General features: G+C 37.6%; 1 protein-coding gene across 13 annotated transcripts in view; it reads left to right on the forward strand.

Moving 5' to 3' along the window:
- Positions 1 to 2,986, forward strand: part of ZFAND4 (zinc finger AN1-type containing 4) — a 107,253-nt gene extending 104,267 nt beyond the window's left edge. For all 13 annotated transcript variants that reach the window (XM_074337278.2, XM_019716174.3, XM_019716172.3 and 10 more), the window contains 2 exons: positions 972 to 1,089; positions 2,049 to 2,986. In XM_074337278.2, coding sequence (XP_074193379.2) covers positions 972 to 1,089; positions 2,049 to 2,184 — 254 coding nt within the window. In that variant the 3' untranslated portion in view covers positions 2,185 to 2,986. The remainder of the gene's footprint in view (positions 1 to 971; positions 1,090 to 2,048) is intronic.
- Positions 2,987 to 18,890: the final 15,904 nt, after the last annotated feature.

Consider the following 18,890-nt stretch of genomic DNA (forward strand, 5'->3'; position numbering starts at 1 on the left):
GTTAAAATAGTACAGAATTTATCAGTGCACCATATTAGTCACTATTGATGATATGATATTTTACATAATTAAAACATTTAAAATTTCCAAATGCTTTTTATATGTGAGAACTGAGTTGACCTTAGAACCCTTAGAAATCTAGGGAGAAAAAAATAACTTGTTCTGTTATCTTAAAAATGAACAAATTGAAATTTTTAAAGAATAAATAACTTGTTCATGCTTTGACCAATAACTTGTTCGTATCAAGACCATTATCGTGATACTCTGGTGTTCCTTGTTGGTGTGAAAGAACAGGTAATTGTATTACACAGTACCGTGTTTCCCTGAGAATAAAGACCCACCCGGACCATCAGCTCTAATGCATCTTTTGGAGCAAAAATTAATATAAGACCTGGTATTATATTATATATTATATTATATTAGACTCGGTCTTATATTAAAATAAGACCACGTTATATTATATTATATTATATTATATTATATTATATTATACCCTGTCTTATAGTAAAATAAGACCTGGTCTTTAATTATATTATATAAGACCGGGTCTTATATTAATTTTTGCTCCAAAAGACACATTAGAGCTGATAGTCTGGCTAGGTCTTATTTTCAGGGAAACATGGTACGTATATTGTTTCTCAGAGGCCTCATAAATATGGTTTTAAACCAGACATTTTTCTTGATTCTCTGTCAAAGTTTGGTGCACTTTATGTACACTGATGGCCCTTAGGAATAATCAGAGAAGTTTTGGTGTGTACAAAAAGTCCTAAAAATATGAGTCCCAGTCAGTTGAAACCTACCACATCTTAAAAATATAACAACTCATCTTTACCTGCAGATTCTGAAAATAATTTTAGATATAAAAATAACAAGTTAATTTTTATGGCATAGAAGTTTGCTTGTGTTTTGCTTAACATTTCACATTTTGAATTTTATGCCTGTATTAATGAAGCTGTCCTTTCTCTAAATAGGAGAATGTACTCATCATCTTCCACCTGTGAAAGCCCCTATTCAAACAAAGAAGAAAACAACAAAGCATTGTTTTCTATGTGGAAAGAAAACTGGACTGGCTACTAGCTATGAATGCAGGTAGGTTGGCTAGCTGGCAAAGCTGAGGTGCTTTCTTTGTGGTAACTCAGCTTGGGGGTACAATATAAAACATTGTTTAAATCGGCTATTCGTAACATCATTAAGATGATGTTCAAATAGCAGCTCTCAGGTGAATTCCTAATTAGCTGAAGTGAAGAGCAAGTAGACAACTCATGAATTGACAATCTCATGAGATCCTCCCCTGCCTTATAAATGAACAGCTTTAAACCAATGGGAGAGTGCACTTTCTTTGCTTTATGAAAGATATACTCAGTTTTTGTTTGAATATAGCTTGGAAGAACCCCTCCTCCAAGATTCTATTTTAAGTTGAACAAAAAAAGGACTAAATTTAAAATTAATGTAGTATAAATTTTAACAATTATATGGTACACTTTTATTTCAAAACAGATGAATAATATATTTACAAAAAATAATAATTTTTTTCTACCCATAATTATTTCTTTCATTAGCGTTCATTAACATGCCCCAAGGATGGTATCCGCCCTTAGGTTGAAGCCAGGCATTAAAAATAACTGCTGATTTTGAGAGTGTATTCTATTCAAATGGAAACAGCTTATCTTGTTGCTGGAAATATTTTTTAAGTCCTTTCCTGGCTTAGTTGGGTTTTACATAATTTTCTTATGAGAAGTTCGTAGTTCTCCCATGTTTAAGTAGTGAATATATTTATCAGCTTTGCAATTTTACTACTTAATAAAGAGCCATACTGCTTCATTCCATAACAGATTCTTTATTATAAACTCTCACATTCCTGGACCATTACCTTGTTCTTTTGGGGGGTTCTTCTGCTTGTCTATGAGCGGAAGGGAAATGCCGGAGCCGAAGCTGCTAGAGAACCAAAGGGCTCCTGTGGGACTGCCGGAGGTCAAGCACTGATCTCCCGAACAGATGGGCCTCGACTAGAAATGTGACTATTCACATGAACTTTTTTTGTGCTTTAGATGTGGAAACAACTTCTGTGCATCTCATCGCTATGCAGAAACTCACAGCTGCACCTATGATTACAAGAGTTCAGGAAGGAGATACTTACAGGAGGCAAATCCTGTAGTTAACACACCAAAACTTCCAAAACTCTAATTCTTGCTCTGCGCCTAACTGTTCTCCCCGAGGAATTGTATTGCAATGACAGAAGAAACATTGTTTAGACTACATTAATTTTGTTTGACTCCAAAAGATTTGCCAAATAATGAAAGCATATGATGCACAGTGTTGGAGCATGAGAATGCTATTGTATTTGATATCTCTATTCTTGGGTGAATCAAAAGTTTTTAAATTAGTTGTAAAAACTTTATAATGATTTAGCTTTGTTATTGCATCTCTTCTGTTAAGTATTTTGTATATTTGATATTGCAATTTTACTAGACAAGTCTGCAAAATGTGTACTTTAGGAAGTTAACATTGACTGTGTAACGAGCTTCCACTTTATACAGAAATGAGCTGTCAGGTTTTGGCTCTACTCAAATGTACCACTTGTGTGTGCGGATTTTTAAAAATCCCATGTGTGAAAGTTTATTGAGTTTACTAGCAAATTCCTTTTTTATTTCAAGCTACTTTTTTATTTAAAAAAAAACACGAAAAAAACATTTGGTTTTCCCATGTGGTTTTAACACAGATTTCTTCCATATTCACATTGGCATTCAAACATGTATTCATTCTATAAAACACATCATGTTAATTATAGTATATAATTCTTAAAATGCTACTTTTTGAATGGTAGTTTTAAAATAGAAGATGTCCCATTTGTTGCCATTAAATACAGAACCCAACTTTTTACTTTTTGAAAAATGGCTACATTTAAAACAGAATCTCACCGCTTGGTTTGTCTTTGTGTATGTTGAGTGCTATTACCAGGAGAAATTCAAATAAATATTCAATTTCATTATGAGTTTGATTTTTGATTACTTAAAATTTTTCTCTTATGAATACTTTTAAATTAAAACCATTTAATTAAATAAATCAGTAATTTACTCTACTTGGAAAAAAATGATTATCAGTATAAAGGTATTCTTTTAGGGAATAAGGACCCTGCTCTCCAGATGTAACCAATATGCCATTCACGCTTTGGGGAGGCCATTTGCTTTATGGCAGTTTAGTTGAACCTAATGGTGAACTCTGGTAAACAGCTGGCAGGCAATCCACATGGGGTCTGCAGGGTTACCAGAAGGCTAATTTAGGGCCTCCACAGGGTTTCTTTCTTTATATAAGTTGAGTGAACTAGAGATTTCCCTTAACCCTTCTGTCATGCAGGGTGGCATGCGGTGGGGTCTCTGGTCCCGCTCCCCACATAACAACGCAGGATATGGTGAGGCCAAAAAGGAACACCCACGGAGCCATAGGTAGGGGAGTCATACCTTTATATTCTTGCTGGCAGCTGAGTTGGAGACACAGGAAGCAGGAGCCACATGATCCGCAACCTGCCGTCCACTTCTCTCTGCCAACCAACAATCCGCCTCTCTGCAATCCGCAATCCACACTCTGCCATTTGCTAGCTCAGCCACCATCTTCTTGCTAGCCCCCATTTGCTGCTAGCGTAGCTATGGCAGTTATGTTAGAGGCCAGTGGCTCACTGGTTACAGCTGAAGGCCAACTAGCCACAGCTGATGGCCATCAATCACAGTTGATGACCATCTACTACCTGAGCCAGCACCTTTCCATGTGAGGCTGAGAGCCTGGAAACTGCACTCCTGGCTCTGTCCCCACACCTTCTCTACTTCCTGTAAGAGCTTGAATGTTGGATGGCAAAAGATGCCTTCATCTTCTCTCAGAGCAAGAAGGAAATATATTTACAGCAGGGAAAGTGTGAGAAATTAGTGGAACAACACCGCACTTAGGTGTTGACGGAATACTTTTTATAGGGGCTGTATAGGCTAATGAAAAATATTTCCATCTTCGTTTAGTTCAGTTTTTCCTCCCTTATCAAGACAACGTGTGCTTTAGACATTTAAAATCTAAGAACTATATTACGTGGACAGGCTGCTGAGAAATGGACCAAAACATATTTATTCTACAAGTAAATATGAATACTTATGGCTTGCTTAATGCACTCTGCTTTTTAAACCACAGCCAGGTAGACATGTCTCGTTTGAAGTTTGCCAAAGATTTTGGTCAAAGTTGAGTTTGATTTTTTTTTTTTTTTTTTACCAATTTCTAACTTCCTGAGAGATTAAATTACAGTGGTACCTCGGTTTTCTAACGTAATCCACGAGTTCTGAAATGTTGGAAAAGAGCCGACAGCTAGGCCTCAGGTCTTGCACTCAGCGGAATCTGCGTGACATGTTCGACTTCTGAGTCGTGTTCGAAAACTGAAGCACTTCCGGGTTTGCAGTGTTCATAAACCAAAATGTTCATCAATGGAGTCATTCGAAAACCAAGGTATTACTGTAGTTTAATTCAAGAAATTATATCACGATTGGAAGGTATTTCTTTATGCTTTGAATTCTTATAGAGAAGCGATCATAATTTTAGAGACCTCAGATCTGCCTTTGCATTCCTGGTAATTAGCGGAGTGCCTTGCATATAGTCATTGGTTAAATAGTAGTTAAATAAATTAATTGAAGCTTAACCATGATTTTTAAAAAGGCATTTATATTGTCCGATATAACTAAACTAATTTTATATTATAAAATTCATTTTCTGTGGGTTTTTTTTTAAATGGTAAGCATTTAGTTTTAGAAACATTAAAAGTCTTAAAGGGGCCGGCCCAGTGGCTCAGGCAGTTAGAGATCCATGCTCCTAACTCCGAAGGCTGCTGGTTCGATTCCCACATGGGCCAGTGGGCTCTCAACCACAAGGCTGCCAGTTCAATTCCTCGAGTCCCGCAAGGGATGGTGGGCTCCGCCCCCTGAAACTAAGATTGAACAAGGCACCTTGAGCTGTGTTGCCGCTGAGCTCCCGAATGGCTCAGTTGGTTGGAGCGCGTCCTCTCAACCTCAAAACACAAGATTGCTGGTTCTACTCCCACAAGGGATGGTGGGCTGCGTCCCCTGCAACTAGCAATGGCAACTGGACCTGGAGCTGAGCTGCACCCTCCACAACTAAGACTGAAAGGACAACAACTTGAAACTGAATGGCACCCTCCACAACTAAGATTGAAAAGGACAACGACTTGACTTGGAAAAAAGTCCTGGAAGTACACACTGTTCCCCAATAAAATCCTGTTCCCCTACAAAAAAAAAAAAAAAAAAAAGGTCTTAAAAATTTTTAGCTTAGCTATATGAAATATTTTTAAGTTAAGTTTAGTGCATTTTAATCATTCTAACATGGGAATTTCAAATACCACGTTTTTAAATTTTATCAGTGTTGCAACTTGTGTAGGGATTTAAATATAAAAAAGAAGACAGGAATTAATTTTCTGATACATGTTTACGATGGTGGTAAGCCATCATGATAAATAACCCAATTTTGTATCTAGCAGTATTTTCCAAAGTATGACCCCTTTACCACCACTGAAATATGCAATGATTTTGAGTGGTATATGGATGAACATTTGTTAATAATTATATATTTTTAATGTGTGTCAGAAAAATATAACTCTAAATTGCTTAAGTTGAAAATAAAAGAAATTGATGTAAGTTAAAAAAAAGTTGATTGAAAATTGACAAGCAAGGATATGTATAATAAAAATCATAAAAGTAGATGTGAATGACTGAAATTTAGAACTAATGGTATGATCTCATTTTTCTTTGAAAATTATTCTAAATTTAAAAAATGGTTAATGGAAGTAAATTACATGATTTTTAGAAAAACTATATAAGGATAAAAAAATGAAAGTACAAATAACCATAGACCTCCTCCCAATTTCTTTAAAAATTTTTAATTCTAATTTCTCTGGTAGTTACCATCATAGCACTAGCCAAAATATTTAGACATTATTTTTTGACACCCCATCATTGCAGGCGAGGAATTTAGCGTGATAACACATTACCTCAACACTCTACTTTCCAATTTTTATTAGTATAGTAGTCTGCTCATGCAGTAACTGCTGTAGCAAATAACCACAGGCTGGGTGGCTTAAACAACAGACATTAATTTTCACAGTTTGGAAGGCTAGAAGTCGCAGAGCAAGGTCCAGTAGGATGAGTCTCTTGCTGTCTCGCTTCCTGGCTTTCAGAGAGTTGCCTTCTCATGATGTCTCATGTGGCCATTCCTCCGTGTGGATGTGCACACAGCTCCATGGTGTCTCTTCCCATAAGGACACTAGTTCTCTGGGATCATCTAATCTTGATTACCTCCTTACTTCAAATATAGCCACAGTGGGGGGTTAGGACTTCAACATGTGAATTTGGAGAAGACACTGAGTCCGTAATGGTCAGTTATTTTTGTTGTAGTAGTTATTTCAAATTCACCCACTCCTTGCAGTTGCTGTAGTCTATGTTACCATAGCTTTCATTTTCCTTCCTAACTAGGCAGCAAATAGCTTCCTATCTAGGCTCCTTGAATTAGTCCCAGGCCCTTCATAATCTGTTTTCTACTTAAATTGTGGTGAGCTTGCAGAACCAAAAAATTGAGCACATCAATGCTTGACATATATCAGTGACTTCTTTTCACTGATTCAGGGTCTTAGAATAAAGACCCAAATCCTTAACCCTTCTTCCTAGTAGGGCCTCTGTGGTCTGGCTTCCATTCATTGCTCCAGCCTCATATTGCACATGTCCCCTTGCTTTCTGGGATTTGCCCACACTGACTATCGTTTCGTTTCCCCAGCCTGTTTCCCCTGGTTAACACCCACTTTTTCCTCAGATGCCAGCTCCATCATTACTTCCTGAAGGTGATGATGTATCCCTGTCTAATTCAGTACCCTTCCTTTTCATACCATATACTTTTCCTGCACGGAATCGAGTATTATTTTGACATTTGTGTGATCCTTTGAATTGCACAAGATGGCAAGTTTGCTGAGAGCAGGAATTGCCTTCTTGTCCATCTATCCATCCTTGTTGCCCAGCATTGCATGTAAACCTCAGTAAATATTTGTTGAACGGAAGAAGAAACTTTAAGAATGTACTAAGTCTCTTTAGTGATCTATCAACTTTAAGTGATATAGCCTTTTCCGCCTTGTTTTCAGGCTTATTTAAAAATTCAAAGCGATAAGTAAAAATATTATATTTATAGAAATATTATTCATTGAAGACACAAATACTATATTTTCTTTAACATAATCTAATGTCACTAAATGTAGTGATAAAATGGATTTTCTTTTAATTCCTTCATTTGCTCAAAATTATACCATAATTATTTTTTTATTCCTTTTTGGTACAGCTCATGTTTTTCTTTATTTTCAATTGTTTTTCTTTTTATTAATGTCATAAAGAAAATATACTTGCATCTTATCATCAGATTAAGATTGTCCATGTTCTTAATCATATAGCTTATTGGTAATCATTCTTCTGGAAGACATTCTTCACATAATCCTTTGCCTTTTGTTCTAATTTAGTTTGCTTTAATTATATTTATTTTTAAATACTTTCAAATTTATAGAAAAGTTAAAAGCACAGTAAAAAAGAACTTTCATAAACCTTTCACTCAGATTCCTTAGCTATTGATATTACATCATATTTGTACCCTCTCTCTGTGGGTGTATATAGCCATTATCATTAGTCTTTTTCTGAACCATTTGAGACTAAGATGCAGACATGATGCCCTTCCATCTGTATACGCTCCAGTGTGTATTTTTCCTGAAAAAGGACACAATCCTATGCAATTTCCATCCAACCCTCCAAAAATGAAATAAATATTGATTGATACGATATTATCATCCTGTCTAAAAACATTCAAATTTCACGAACTTCCACAAAAATGTTTTTTGTTTTGTTTTTCTCCCTCTGGTTCAGGATCCAGGAGCAAAATTTCATGGAGGGCTTTGGAAATATAAACTGTAAGACTTTCCTGGCATGTATAAAATTGTCCTTCATATGCCCTCACGCTTGATTGGTGGTTTGGCTGGATTTGGAAGTGTTTTCTCTCAAAAGTTTGAAGGCACTGAACCACTGACTTCTGTATACAGCGTTGCTGAAGGAATCCTAATGCCAATCTAATATTTATATCTTTGCTATTTAGTAAGGTGGGTTCTTTTGGTGGTTTGTTTCTAAAGACTTTAAAGCTGTTTCTCTTAGGTTGTGGACATTTGATATTTCATTGATTTTTATCCATTTTCTTAATATTAGGTGTGTCTATTTTTTCGGAAGTCTCAACATTTTCTACAGCTCAGGGATTTTTTTCATTAAAAAAAATCGATCTCTCTATTGCCTCTGTTCTATTATTATGGAAATTCTGTTAGATGTTTGGTCCCCTAGAAAGATCCTCCATTTGTGATTTTTTTCTTATTTTTAACCATTTAAAAAATTCCAAATACACATGCAGTAAAGTGAATATGAGGTCGGACAATTAAGTTCCCGAACTCATCCTAGAAAAAGTGCTACATACCTCATTGCTGAATATCACTATGGTCACCTTCAAAGTTCTCCCTTTGGGAAGCTATGCACTGACGCCACCACCTACTCCACCCTTCAAAGCAAGTTTGGAACTCTTTCTGGAATGGCCATCAGAGCTGTCGTTGTATTACCCTTGAGGTCCTGAATGTCATCAAAATGTCTTCCTTTCAATACTTCCTTTATCTTTGGGTAAAGAAAGAAGTCATTGGGGGCCAGATCAGGTGAGTAGGGAGGGTGTGCCACTACAGTTATTTGTTTACTGGCTTAAAACTCCCTCCCAGACAGTGCCATGTGAGCTGGTGCATTGTCATGACGCAAGAGCCATGAATTGTTGGCAAAAAGTTCAGGTTCTCTAACTTTTTCATGCAGCCTTTTCAGTACTTCCAAATAGTAAACTTGGTTAACTGTTTGTCCAGTTGGTACAGATTCATCATGAATAATCCCTCTGATATCAAAAAAGGTTAGCAACATTGTTGCAACAAGTTGGTGAACTGAGTTGTCAGACCTCGTATACACAAAATATGTACAGCTTCGTGACTTACCACAAAAGCAAATCTCTGTCACCATTGTTCAGGTTAAGAAATATGAAACATTGCCAGCACTCCAGAAGCCATTCCTGCCTCCTCCCCTTTCCCAGTCACTACTCCATCCTCTATGATGGTAATCACCGTCCTACCTTTCTGTGATAGTTGTGTTTTTTTTTCCAATTCTTTATGGTTTTATGACCTAAGCATGTATCCCTGCAGTTTTGCTTTACAAAACGAAAACCTTTACCTATTGGAATTGTATAGTATGTATTACTCTTTGTATGGCTTTTTGCATTCAGTGTTGCTTGTGAGATTAATTTGTGTTGCATGTAGTTGTACTTAATTTTTATTGTGGTATTGTATTCTTTTCTATGGCTGTGCCACTATTTATCCCTCCATCCACTGTTGATGGACATTTGAGTTGTTCCTAGCTTTGGATTTGCATTTAATGCTGCTGTGCTGTAAACATTTGTGCACATGCTTCTCAGAACATGTATATACACATTTCATTTGAGTCTATACCTAAGAGTAGAATTGCTGGATTACAGTATGATCATTGTGTTTGTTTAGCCTATAAGATAATACAAACAAATTTTCAAAAGTGTTTTTCTTTTTACCAACTTATCTCTACCCATAACAGTTTAAGAGGCTTCCTCTGTTTCACATTCTTATCAGTACTTCTATCTCTAGTGTAGTCATTCCAGTGACTGGCTTTTGTTTACAACTGCTCACATGTTCCTGCCCTCTTCAACCTCTCTCCTTACCAGCTCCAAGGTGGCTTTTATTTTTTTATTTTATTTATTTTATTTTTTTTTGCAGTTTTAGGGGTTGGGGAGTGGAGTAGGATCCTGGCTTTGGGGAGGAGAGGGTCTCCCTTGAGTGACATTGAACTTTGATTTCTGTCTCCCTGGCCCTGCCAGGCCATCAGAACCAAAGTTCCTATCAGCCTGGTTTGGCATATGCACTTAGTACAGACAGGGTTTCTGTGCTCTGCTTACCCCTTTGGAGGCATGCTTTCACTTAGATTTTAGCTGTGATTCTTTAGCATCTTGCCAGTTCTTTGGTTCTTTAAGAATATATACACTTTAAAATTTTTTATCCAGTAGTTTCAACTTGAGGAGTGGCTTAAATAACCTAGTCAGCTTTATTTCTGGAAACTGAAATTTTTGTTTTTAATTGCATTTTTTTCAATTCATTTCTTCGATTATTTGTCAGTCTTAAATCTCTTTCTTTTGTGCTGTTGATTTTCTACAACTATTTGATGATGTTGTACATGGCTAAGAAGAATGTGACTGATTAGCATGGGTAGGGGCCAAGGATAATAGTGGAACTACTGCTTAATGTATGTGTACGTGGCCATTGTGCTTTATGAGATAATCCTCTTTTGCAAACTCATTCATTCAGATATTCATTGAGTGCCTCCCATGTGCAAGGAATTATAATTAGTTGTTTGGAATATAAGTGAACTAGACAGGGAGAGTTTACATTGCAATGTAGACAGACTTTAAACAACTCACCATGCCATTATTATAATTTTGATGAATAATATAAAGGAAAAGTGCGTGGAGTTGTGCAAGTATGTAACAGGCCACTGATCGAGCCCAATACTCTTTTAGGTGAAACCTCTCAAAGAGTAACAAATGATAAATAGCTAGGGAAAAGGGGAAGTGATGAGGGAGAGGCCTAGGAAAATACACATGTATACATTCGCACAAAGATGTTCTTTTCTAGCGGGATTTTACCTCTTTATTCAGGAAGGGATGTCCTGCTTAGAGACGTTAGCCTACATTTCATTGACTAGAAGAACCCTATTACAAGACTAACTGGAAGATCAAGGTTTCAGCCTTTCCATTGTAGCAGTTTCAAGCAAGGAAGAAAGAGGTTGAAAAATGGAGATTTGGGTCAGCTACACAAGAATGATTAGATTCCAAAAGGGATGAGAATTTAAGCTTTGTCGGGATAGAAGGAAAATATAAAGGACAAAATCCTAATGAAGAGAATTCATGTACACTAGATCAACCCAAAGCTCATATGTAATCTCAAGAAGAGAATCAAATATTTTATTATACACCTAGAATAGGAAAAAAGAATAAGGTTGAGATTTTAGTCTATATATTTTTTGTTATAATCACATCCTTAATGTTAAATATATTCAGTCCTATTTTACCAAAACCCGTGTTTACCAAACCAATGTTTACCAAACCAATGTTTACCAATACTTATAGCAGGCGTTTAAAACAGACATTAGGGGAAGAAAAGTTGATAAAGGATGGAATGAATACTAATAAGTCATCAAAAGGAATATTTACAAGTAGGATCAAAAAGTAAAGTTCAATACCTTGCTATATAGGAAACACCTGAGTAGAAAGATACAGACAAATACTAGGTCAATCTTTTACTTTTAGCTCATTTCTTTTTGCTTGATATTTCGTTGCAAGGATATATTTCATTACTCTGTCAGCTGAACAGGCCTAGAAGCAACAACATCCTGGTAGCAGTAAGTACACTTAGCCCCCAGATCTTCTTATACTAAGTGTAAAAGGATGATCCCATACTTCCTTGGAGAAATGGCTGATTCTAAGATTGGGACAGGAGATTTCTTGTAGTGCCAGAAAGTAAGGAAGTGCTAAACAAATAAGCAAAAAACAAGCACACTAAAAACCTACAGTAACGATATGTCAGAGGGATACAGCAGCCAACTAAGAGTTCCCAATGACCAAACCTGGAACAATTTGAGCAATAAGATATGTATTGGGTTATAACTCAAAGTGCAAAGTAAATATCTATGAGTCTACATTTATATAAATAAATAAATAAATAAATAAATAAAATTTGAAACGTCAGGGAAGAGCTATCCCCCTTGAAGAATTCTGTAGATAGTCCTTCAAAGAGGGTATAACTCCCCATGCCTTAATGTAGTCTGTGCTTACTGATTTCCTTCAATGAATACTGTATGGAAAGAGTAACTTTATAATGGAGAAAACTGACAAACACTACCTCAGCTAGGTGATCAAGGTCACCATCCACAATGATATGTCATGTTGATAATATGTAATGAAAATGGCAGTTTACCTCTGTGGTCTTCCTCTCAAAATCCCACAACCCCAGGCTAACCATAAGAAAAACATTAGGCAATTTCCAATTGAAGGACATTCTGCAAAACACCTGCCTTGAACTCAAAATTGTCAAGGTCATCAAAAACAAAGTCTGAGAAACTGTCACAGCCAAGAACAGCCTGAGGAGATGTGGTGACTAAATGTAATGTGGCATCCTGGATGGGATCCTGGAACAGAAAAGGGATAAAACTTAGGTTAAAACTAGGGAAATCTCAGTAAAGCATGGACTTTAATATACCATTCTAATATATTAATATAGGGAAAACTGGGCGTGAGCTATATGGGAGCTCTGCACTATTTTTGCAAATCTTCTGTAAATCTAAAGCTAGTCTAAAAAATAGTTTATTAAAAAAACTGAAAAAAAGATATGCAAAAAGAAGTAGAAGAGACTAGGTAGTAAACGCCTTACTACCCACTGTAAACATAATATAACAAGTCAAGAGTGAAAACCAAGATGGATTTAACGTTTTTGTAGAGAATAAAATGAGCCGCATAGCAGGAATGTATGTTTTCTCAAGATCAAGTATTGATTCCTTTATAAAAAATTCACTTGGGGGAAAAATCCATGTAAAATATAAAAAGTAAAAATTTTAAACACTAGTAGAACTATTGTAAAATGCTGTCATTAAAATGTGTAACAATAGAAGACTAAAATTATTCACACTTAAATTTTAAAATTCTAGACTATATTATTTTATACATCAACATTTATAAATAGTACTTATTAAAATTTGCACAACATAGTCAAAGATGTAATTTACCAGAAAAAGTGCTGTATTCTTTATTCTAGCAGAAATGTCTATGTTACCAAAAAAGAAAAACACAAACTGGAACTAATGTAGGACTTGGGAAAAGAACTCAGAAAATCAAAAGAAAAGAGAAAATGGAAATCGGGAAAAGAAATACTGGAAATTGAATAAAATTGCGCTTATCCTGAAATATTTCAACCAAATTCATATCAATATTACCTTAAGAAAGTAAAGCAAATCAGCAAAATTAGAAATGAAAAGGGAAGGTTAATTCATAAGAATCTAGAAAATATAAGGGAAAGTTAGCAAAATGAGTGGAGCCTCAAAGATTTTCTTATTTTACCTTAATTACCTCTTTAAAAGGCCTATGTCCAATACAGTCACATTGTGAGGTCCTGAGGCTTAGGACCTCAACATATAAATTTTGTGGAGACAAAATTCAGACCATAACACAAGCTATATTATGCTGTGGTAACAAGTTAACCCCCAAAGCTCAGTGGTTTAATACAACAACATTTATTTCTCACTGATGTAAAATCCAATGAGCCAGGCAACTTCCCAGGGCAGCTGCCTGATGAGGTGACTCAGTGATTCAGGTTGTTTCCATGTGTGGCTTTGCCAAGGCAACATGTGGTCTGCAAGATTGCTGCAGCAGGAAGGAGAGAGCTGGAAGGTTGCACATTGGCTTTTAAATGCTTTTGCCTACAGTGTATATGCACCCTTCTGCTCGCAGCCCATTGGTCAAGCTAGTCATATGGCATGGGGCTGGGGAATGCATATTTAATGAGTTGTAAATGTCTGTCACAGATGGTAATAAGTGCTAAGAACAAAAACCAAACAGAGTAGGGTGACACAGATAAGACTGTTGTTTTAGAAAGGGTGGTCAAAGACAGCCATTTATGAGAAAGTTACATTTCAGTAAAGTCACAAAGAAAATGAGAAAATGGGGAAATGTGTTTGTCACGCAGAGTGTCAAGCGGGGTCTCTAGTCCCGCTCCCCGCACAAGAACGCAGGATATGGCAAGGCCAAAATGGAACACCCACGGAGCCATAGGTAGGGGAGTCATACCACTATAGTCTCGCTGGCAGCTGGGTTGGAGACACAGGAAGCAGGAGCCACACGATCCACAACCCGCTGTCCACTTGTCTCTGCCAACCAACCAATCCCACTTGCTAGCTGCAATCCGCCTCTCTGCAATCAGCAATCCACACTTCGCCACGCCACGACACCACACCTTGCCAGCTTAGCCATGGCAGTTATATCAATGGCTAATGGCTAACCAGTAACACCCGGTGGCCAACTAGGCACAGCTGATGACCATCTATTACCTGAGCCAGCACCTTTCCACGTGAGGCCGAGAGCCTGGAAACTGCTCTCTGGGGCTCTGTCCCCACAGTGTTATATACCTGAGGAAACCAAGAAATAGCAAGGAAGCGAGGTGGCTGGAGCAAAACAAGTGAGGGGGACTATAGGACATAAGGGCAACATCATAGATGTGAATTCTTTATAGACAATAACTTTGGATTTTATTCTGAATTGGGAAATATTGGGGGTTTACATAATTGAACTTAAGTTTTGAAAAATTGTTACTGAAACAAAGGCCAAAACTCAAAATATCAGAGATTGGAGTAAGGAAAAGTTACTATCATAGAACGTGCCAACCAACAAGATGGGTGACCTAATGGTGCCACAGATCAATCTTACTCGCTGGACTAGGTTAGGAGTTTTAAGGGGCCAGGGGAACCGGTATGCAGAAATGCTGGTGGGGCAAGTCTAATTGGAGGACCTTGAACTTGGCCATTTATGGTAAAGGGGTGCTAATACCAGATTCCTGGACAATGGACCCTTGGCTTCTGAAAGGGATCTGGTGTTCAAGTTCTGGTTATGTTCTGGTCCTTTGGTTCGGGGGTGGTGGTAAAGGGGGGTTAGACTTTGATTCTGGGTGTAGCTAGAGATCAAAGTTCTCTCCTCTGCATATGTCTTGACTGCCTGACTTGTGGTTTTAGTCTGTTGTCTCTGAAAAACAGCTCAGTATCTCGTTAAACAGGATAGGGCCATTTTGAGCTGGTTCTACAGTTACAAAATCACTCTGGTGATTGTGTGGGGAAAAAAGACTATAGGAGACAAGGATGGAAGTCAGGAGACAGATACAGCGATCATCTACGTGTGAAATCATGGGGCTGGGGCTAGGGCTGGGCCTGGGATGCAACACTTTCCGAGATGATTTTCATCCTTTCTTTCACCTCCTCAAACTACCAGCAACTCTCTCCCTCTCTTCATTCTCAGCTTCTTATTTTATTAAACTATGAACAATTAAAAAAGAAATTCCACATGCATTTGTTGCCGGGAAATGGGTTCTTGGTATCATTACAGGAAAGAATTCAAGGATGCACCAAATAAGCCAAGCCAAGCAAGCACCAAATAAGAATTCAAGGATGCACCAAATAAGCCAAGGATTTATTAAAAGAAGATATTATACTCCCAAAATAGTGGTGGGAGTGGGCAGGCCAGGACTACAGCAACTGCCCCAAAGAACAAAGAGGCTTAGGATTTTATTAGAACTAGGGTGTAAAATATGCAAGATCTAGGAGTGTTATAGGCCTTCCCAGGCTGTCCTCACTGACCACTCCTTCCCATCGGGAGATGGGATTCCTTTGTCCTTATCTGGCCCTTGTCAGAACTGTCATGGCGACATGGAGGTGGAGACTTTTCCCTGCCTGCAATGCTAGTACTATAATTCATTACAATTAGTTAAAGTTCACCTTGAGGGGCAAGATGGCCTCCTGAGTCTGTTCTTGGCCACCAAAATCGAGTTCTGGTGAGTCCGGTAGCTGCACTTTTTCTTTAGAATGATCTCATCTCTTCTCCTTCATCTCTACTTCCTTTCTCCTTCCTTTCCACTCCCCTCTCTCCCCAGGCCCTATTCTTCTTGCCTATGATAACATAACAACAAATCTGCCACACTCTGTATCGGGTGCCGGCCCACTTCCTCATTCACTTATCTATGGATGACCCCTCCAGCCTACTCACGATTTCCTTCTTATAGTTGTCACTCTCTATTTCGCCAATATTTTCTCATTACTGGACCATTTCTATTAGCATATACATATTGAAACAGAAAACCTACCCCCCCAATCTCTTGCTTGCTGTTGTCCCATTCCCCTGCTCCTCTTTATAGCAAAAAGAAATGTACCTATTTGCCGTCACCATTTATCTCTATAATCACAGCTGTATCCCCACCAGTTTATCTTACTCTGTTCTCAAACTCTCAACAATCTCTACACTGCCAAATCGAAAGGTCAGTTCTCATTTTACTCAACCTCTCAGTAGCAAATGACACACTTAGACACTACCTTCTTTAGGACTTCTCTGTTTTGTTTCTCCTCTTACCTCTCTGGCTGCTGTTACCGTGTTTCCCCGAAAATAAGACCTAGCCAAACGATCAACTCTAATGCGTCTTTTGGAGTAAAAATTAATATAAGACCCTGTATTTAGTATAGTATAGTATAGTATAGTATAGTATAGTATAGTATAGTATAGTATAGTATAGTATAGGATAGCATAGCATACCCGGTCTTATATAAGACCCGGTATTATATTATATTATACCTTGTCTTATTCTAAAATAAGACCAGGTCTTATATTAATTTTTGCTCCAAAAGACGCATTAGAGCTGATGGTCCGGCTAGGTCTTATTTTTGGGGAAACATGGTAGTAAGTTTCCTTTGCTAGGCTTCTTATCTCTGAAGTGCCCCATGACTAGCCCTTGGATTTTTTTCCCTGCAATTATGCAATTAATGTTCTAGGTCAGCAACTTTCAGTGATTTTCAAATTGTAGGCCACAACTGGTTACTTGGTTAAAAAAATCAATTGACTTAGGAGCAGAAGTTTTTAAAAAATGAAATGGATTAAGTAGGAGAGAAAGGAAATAATGCATTGCGTACAGGGAGGGTAAATTTGCTTCTTGAACCTTTTAAGTTATGTACATGTATTTGGTCAGTATGCAAAATATATTTTGTATCTTGTATTGAAGTCAGAAGGTTTGAAAGTTACTGCTCTGTGTGATTTCATTCCATCCTGTGGCTTTAAATACCACTGACCAATCTCTCTCTCTCTCTCTCTCTCTCTCTCTCTCTCTCTCTCTCTCTCTCTCTCTCTCAGAATTCCAGTGTTTTCTATCCAGTTGCTAACAGTACATCTTCATTTGGATGTCTAATAGGAATGTAAAATTTAGCATGTACAAAATCAGATTCTTGATTCCGCCCCTCGCCCCCAAACAACACACATCCCCTTTTCTTCATCTGAATGACAATTCCATTGTTTTGGTTGTTTAGGCCATAAAACCTTACAGTCGTCCACCCAAATCAAGATATAGTCAGATATAATGGAACTACATCTTTATGATTATTAATAAAAAGAAAAAGGCACTTAGACTTGGAATCAAGAAACATAAATTCAAGGCTGGCTCTACCATATTGTAGCTTTATAGCACCTTAGTAGGCTATTGTTCACTTATTTCTTTGTTTGCAAGTTCCACATTACTCCTGACATTTGTCATTCTAGTGGAACACTGGGTTAGATGAAATGCCACTATAGAATCAGACATTTTCAGTACATCTTATCATACATAACAGTACATTTTTTTTTGTTTGCAGTGAAACTCTAAAAAACAAAAAATGGCTAGATATGTTTCATCACTTGGTGGACAATTTTGTCTGGCTCTTGGGGTAACACTGGTTGCTTGGCTCAGGCCTGACTTCTTTCTTTCCCACAAACTCTAGGAGAGGGCAGGCACTTTCCCTATGTGGGCTGAGGCAATGGAAAGGTAGTACATTAGTTGTCCCCAATCACCACAAACGGGATTTAGAATTAACCTGCTGCTATAAGGCCAGTGCTCCCCTTGAAGTGACCAATTCCCTTCCTGGCAGCCTTCCATTCTAAGTGCAAAGACTTCCCAGTTGTGCTTAATTCCCTTGCTGGTAATCTTATCCTCAACTCCAGTCCAGGTGGCAAGAATCCAGATCTGGGACCTGGACACATTCCAGTTGTCAACTCCCTTTCCCTCCGGACTCTGACTTCCTATCTACCCTCTTGCCAAAGGCCATATATGATTAACATTTATTGAACACTGTATATGTTGGGCACTTTAAAGTGTTGTGCCAGTATTATTTCATCTTCATAACTATTCAGTAGATATTATCTTTCTTTTAGATAAATGAAGAAAGAGGTTCAGAAAGGTTAGATAAATTGCCTAGATAGTAATGGCTGAGCCAGGACCACCCCCTAGCGTTGCCTCTATGAGTTCTGCCTAAACTCACAGATCCTTCTGGATCTGTGAAGGTTCTTTGCCATTTCCTACAGAAGGATGGCAGGATTTTACATCCACAGATCAACTTTTTGCTTCCCAGGCATGGTTTAGGCATAAGATATAACCAATGGAAGATACTGTTGCTGCCTTCATGGATCATCTGCTGCCCAAAGCAACAGAAGAAGTCAACCAGGTTGTGGCAACTGGCCTTGTAGCCTATTTTCCACAGTAAAAGATGAGCGTGGAGAAAATTCATCACTGTATTTTGTACTCTACATAATGTTGTTACATTCTAGGTGTGTTATAGAAATGAAGAGGATGTTTAACCTCCTTGTATTGATTTAGAGGGTATGCTGAGCCCACTGTTTTGAGCCTGTCAATTTGATCTGATAGACAGCCAAGAATGGAAAGTGATCAGAACTGTATGGAGAAACCCAATTCTCCAACAGATCACTCCTGGGTAACAGAAAGATTCTGGAGTATTTGCGGGTATTTGCTCACAATTCACTCATAAATTTACTAAGAAATAATACAAACTATTAGTGTTTTATGCAACTTATAATGAATAGTATGGGAGAAATTGGCAGTGGCTGAAAGTTCTGCAAAGTTTGATCTGGGAAAACTGGACTTGGTAGAAATAGTCACTAAAAATAAA

The sequence above is a fragment of the Rhinolophus sinicus genome, chromosome 15, assembly GCF_057876585.1.
Source record: "Rhinolophus sinicus isolate RSI-liver-muscle chromosome 15, RSI-T2T, whole genome shotgun sequence".
In the NCBI taxonomy this organism is placed as follows: Eukaryota; Metazoa; Chordata; class Mammalia; order Chiroptera; family Rhinolophidae; genus Rhinolophus; species Rhinolophus sinicus.